At 49.6% G+C, this 3384-nt stretch overlaps 2 protein-coding genes across 2 annotated transcripts; both read left to right on the plus strand.

Annotated features, from left to right (window-relative positions):
- Nucleotides 1-912: 912 nt before the first annotated feature.
- Nucleotides 913-2152, plus strand: LAESUDRAFT_760579 (uncharacterized protein; the record flags this gene model as incomplete). Its single annotated transcript, XM_040912768.1, has 5 exons — nt 913-1026; nt 1083-1208; nt 1262-1423; nt 1486-2064; nt 2117-2152. The coding sequence occupies 5 exons, from the start codon at nt 913-915 to the stop codon at nt 2150-2152; spliced, it is 1017 nt and encodes a 338-aa protein (XP_040762869.1).
- An 81-nt stretch (nt 2153-2233) lies between these two features.
- Nucleotides 2234-3031, plus strand: LAESUDRAFT_760580 (uncharacterized protein; the record flags this gene model as incomplete). The annotated part of the gene is made up of 3 exons (XM_040912769.1): nt 2234-2483; nt 2535-2678; nt 2727-3031. The coding sequence occupies 3 exons, from the start codon at nt 2234-2236 to the stop codon at nt 3029-3031; spliced, it is 699 nt and encodes a 232-aa protein (XP_040762870.1).
- Between the last annotated feature and the right edge of the window lie 353 nt (nt 3032-3384).

Raw genomic sequence — 3384 nt, forward strand, 5'->3', positions numbered from 1 at the left:
GCCCTTGTGGCAGGCTTTTTATGTGGGATCATTTGTGCAGGTCACAAAAGCAGACTTGCCCTTAATTGGGTTAAGTGCTTTGGTGCTTTGTGACACTTTCAAGTCAATCGAGTTGGTTACACTGTGCGAGTACTACGCCACTGTCCACACTCTCCCACAGTGTATACAGGTCACATTCTTGAGCTTTGGCAAACCGTGGTCGCACATCAAGGTACGTTCACTCACTTTTCATCTCCTACGCGTTACTTATGTTTCTACTATTAGTGTTTCAAGTGCTTGATGGATGGCGATTGCATGATTATGCCTTTCAAGCATGGTGGGCAGGCTTGTGTTTATTGCCAAGTGTCACACCTCAAGTGCTCGTTTGTTCAGTCACCTTTCAGTACGCCTTTTCTCCTTTCTCGATCACCAATGCCGTCACACTGATTTAGCTCCTTTTGTGACTGCAGATGCCAAGTCGCTTGCTGATACTGAGCATATTCTTAGTGACGCTCATGGACTGGATGTTCCCAGCACCCTGCTAGTCAAAATCTATATGCAGGAGCGTGCGCGACTGGTAGTGGAGGCGACTCGCATTGGCGAGCATCTCCAATTCTTGAAGACCTTTCTGGCTGTGAATGGAAAAGCCACGTAGTCTAGACCTGTCTCGATTTGTCTTTTGTGTACTCCGCTTGCTCGTGTACAATAGTTCGACTGCATTCGTCTCTGATGCTGTGCTGTGAATCCATTGTTTTGGGTGGCTTCGATCAGAGTTGGCTCGTGTTTCAGTTCTGTGATAGAAGTTCCGTCTGAGTCACTCGAACCAGCTTTCTGAGAAAGCCGACTGGCTCTACCATATGGTAGAGGATGATACCGCAAGGTTTTAATGACACATTCACGTGTCCAAGCTTGGCCAGTTCAAATTTTTCTGCCATGACACCTGACTCACCTCTCCCTCTTCCTCGATCTCTTAGTTCCTCGATGGGTGATCCTGCTACCCCATCATCCTCTCAATGTCCTGCAACTCCTATCACTTCTCCATGCAAGGTACACTCATCTTCCAACCCTTCTGTGCTTCACTAACTGCTTTCCTTGACACCTAGGTGACAGACTCAAAGGACACCATCATAGGCATCGTATACCCTGCTTGGGAGGCATTGTGTGAGGCAGAGTCTCTCAATCCAGCTGTGGGCTTTGAGTTTCTGATACGCGAGTTTCTTTCTGCCTTGGTAAGTGAATGCTTCATTGTCTTCGCCGATGGCTAACTCGTTCCCTTCTCCAGCATGAACTTCGCACCTTCTCGGACTTGGCATCGCAAACACGCTATACTCAGTTTTGCCAAAAGGCCCAAGTGCATCTCAATACCTTTGTACAGCCATCATGGCTATCATGGTGTGAAGAGCTGATCTCGCTCGAGTGGGCTGCCACCTTCTTGGCAAGCAAGGTGCATGCGCTGAACCATGGTCCCTTTATCTTCTGCTTGATGCAATTCTCTGTCTCTCCTAGGAGCCTAGCCCCCCTCTGACAACTGAGGCTTCTGCATGTACACCTTGCAATACTGGGGATGTCACAGCCTCCGGTTCTCTGACTGCTTCCACCAGCACTGATGACTCCCTTCCTGCTACTGTTTCAACATCTGCTTCCATGGTAGCTGCACCTGTTGCGGCTGCTGATGCTCAAGGTGTTCCCATCCCCAAGTGCAAGTTCCAGGCTCATGCGGCCAACCCAGTTGCTATCGACCCTCCTTCCAACTCTGATACTGTGGCCATGGAGGTCGATATTTCGCTCGCTACTGTGGTCGCTAAGCCTCCTTCTGCACCAGTCTCTGAGACAATCGAGCTTTCCAGTAATGATGAGGATGACAGCGAGAGTGATGAGATCGAGTACATGGGTGGCACTATGCCCAACTTGTCTCCAGCTCATCTGAAGAAAGGCAAGGGATGCAGTCGCAAACCTGTGAAGTCATCCAGTGCGACCACCACATTCGAGGATCAGTATGTGCGCATGCCTGTCCGTACTTTTCATGATCGCTCCCTTCCACCAACGTACCTCCTGCTGTGGCAGAAGCCTTCCATCATGTGCTTGGTAAGTCTTCGTACAGCTGCTTCATTTCCTATCGCTAATGCTTTCTTTCTAGTGTCGATACTGCCTATCCTCCGAGAAGGTCTCGTGAACGTGCACACTGAGTGAATTCTGGCCAAAATGTCGCAAATGCCATCACAACCACAAGGCCTGCAAGTGGTGGACTCATGACATGGCTTCAGATGTTCACGATTCTGATGGCTGGCTTTCGCTGAAGAAGATCTACTGTCGCAAGGGCTGGACAGTGCCTACAGCACCTGAGGCCTCGGTGATGGTGAAGGCTTCTCACCACCAGATTAGCTACGACTGGCTGATGCATGATGCCAACACAGCTGAAAGTGAGAAGGTGGCTGAGCTTGAGTTGCCGCTCAACACTCCCATTGATGAGTACGAGGTTGCACTCACCACGGCTCTGCATCTTCGTAAGTTTCCTTGGACTTCTATCACTTCTTGTCTTGGCTGACACCCTCTAGTTCTGGTCAGCTCCCTGCTGGCCACACCTGCACCTGAGACCGGGTCAGAGGTCAAGGAGTTGCCTGACAAGATCATCGTAAAGCAGGAGAAGGACACCGCCGATCCTTCATGTCACAACTTGGCTATTCCTCCGCTGCCGTGTGGTACATTCCTTGTTGCCTTTCTATTTTTCTTGCTAACAGTTTCTCTAGGTCATTCCGACTGGCCTTCCAAGCATCCTCGCTTCAATGATTCTGACCCCAACAATATCATGATGCAGCACTTCCACGCCAGCACGATCGTCGTTTCGTCGACCAAGGTCCTCAAGCTGCGCTCCTCGAAAGGCAAAGCTCATGTGAAGGGCTCCTCAAAGTCTGCGATCATGAAGTCAGAGCTGACTCATGCTTCATCAGCCACCATCGAGCCTTCCTTGGCCAGTACGCAACTCGAGCGTATAATCGAGCTCTCACAGCAGCTTCTCAAGGAGAATCGCGCTTTGAGGGCTCACAAGTCATGACTTCATCATCATGCTGGGCTTGGGCGGGGGCGACACAAAGTGGGCTGTCTGCATCTTTTCTCATATCGTTGTCGTGATCTCTCTCTCCATGCATGCAGAGCAAATGTATTAGATAACTTGCTTGAATAAACTGGTGTGTCGAAAACCTTGTGCGAGCTTTCCCGAGTGAACTGTTAAGTGAGATTTCGCAAAATATGACAGCCTTGTCCAAATCCTTGAGTCTCCTGAGTCCTTAGCTGAGTCTTTGCCTATATATGACTGAATAATTAGTTCGAATCCCTATACTTGTCTATTCCGACATGTTTGCATCATACTGGTCTTGCAGTCCTTCGTCTTCATCTTTCAACTCCTTG

Source organism: Laetiporus sulphureus (genome assembly GCF_001632365.1).
Source record: "Laetiporus sulphureus 93-53 unplaced genomic scaffold LAESUscaffold_28, whole genome shotgun sequence".
Lineage (NCBI taxonomy): Eukaryota > Fungi > Basidiomycota > Agaricomycetes > Polyporales > Laetiporaceae > Laetiporus > Laetiporus sulphureus.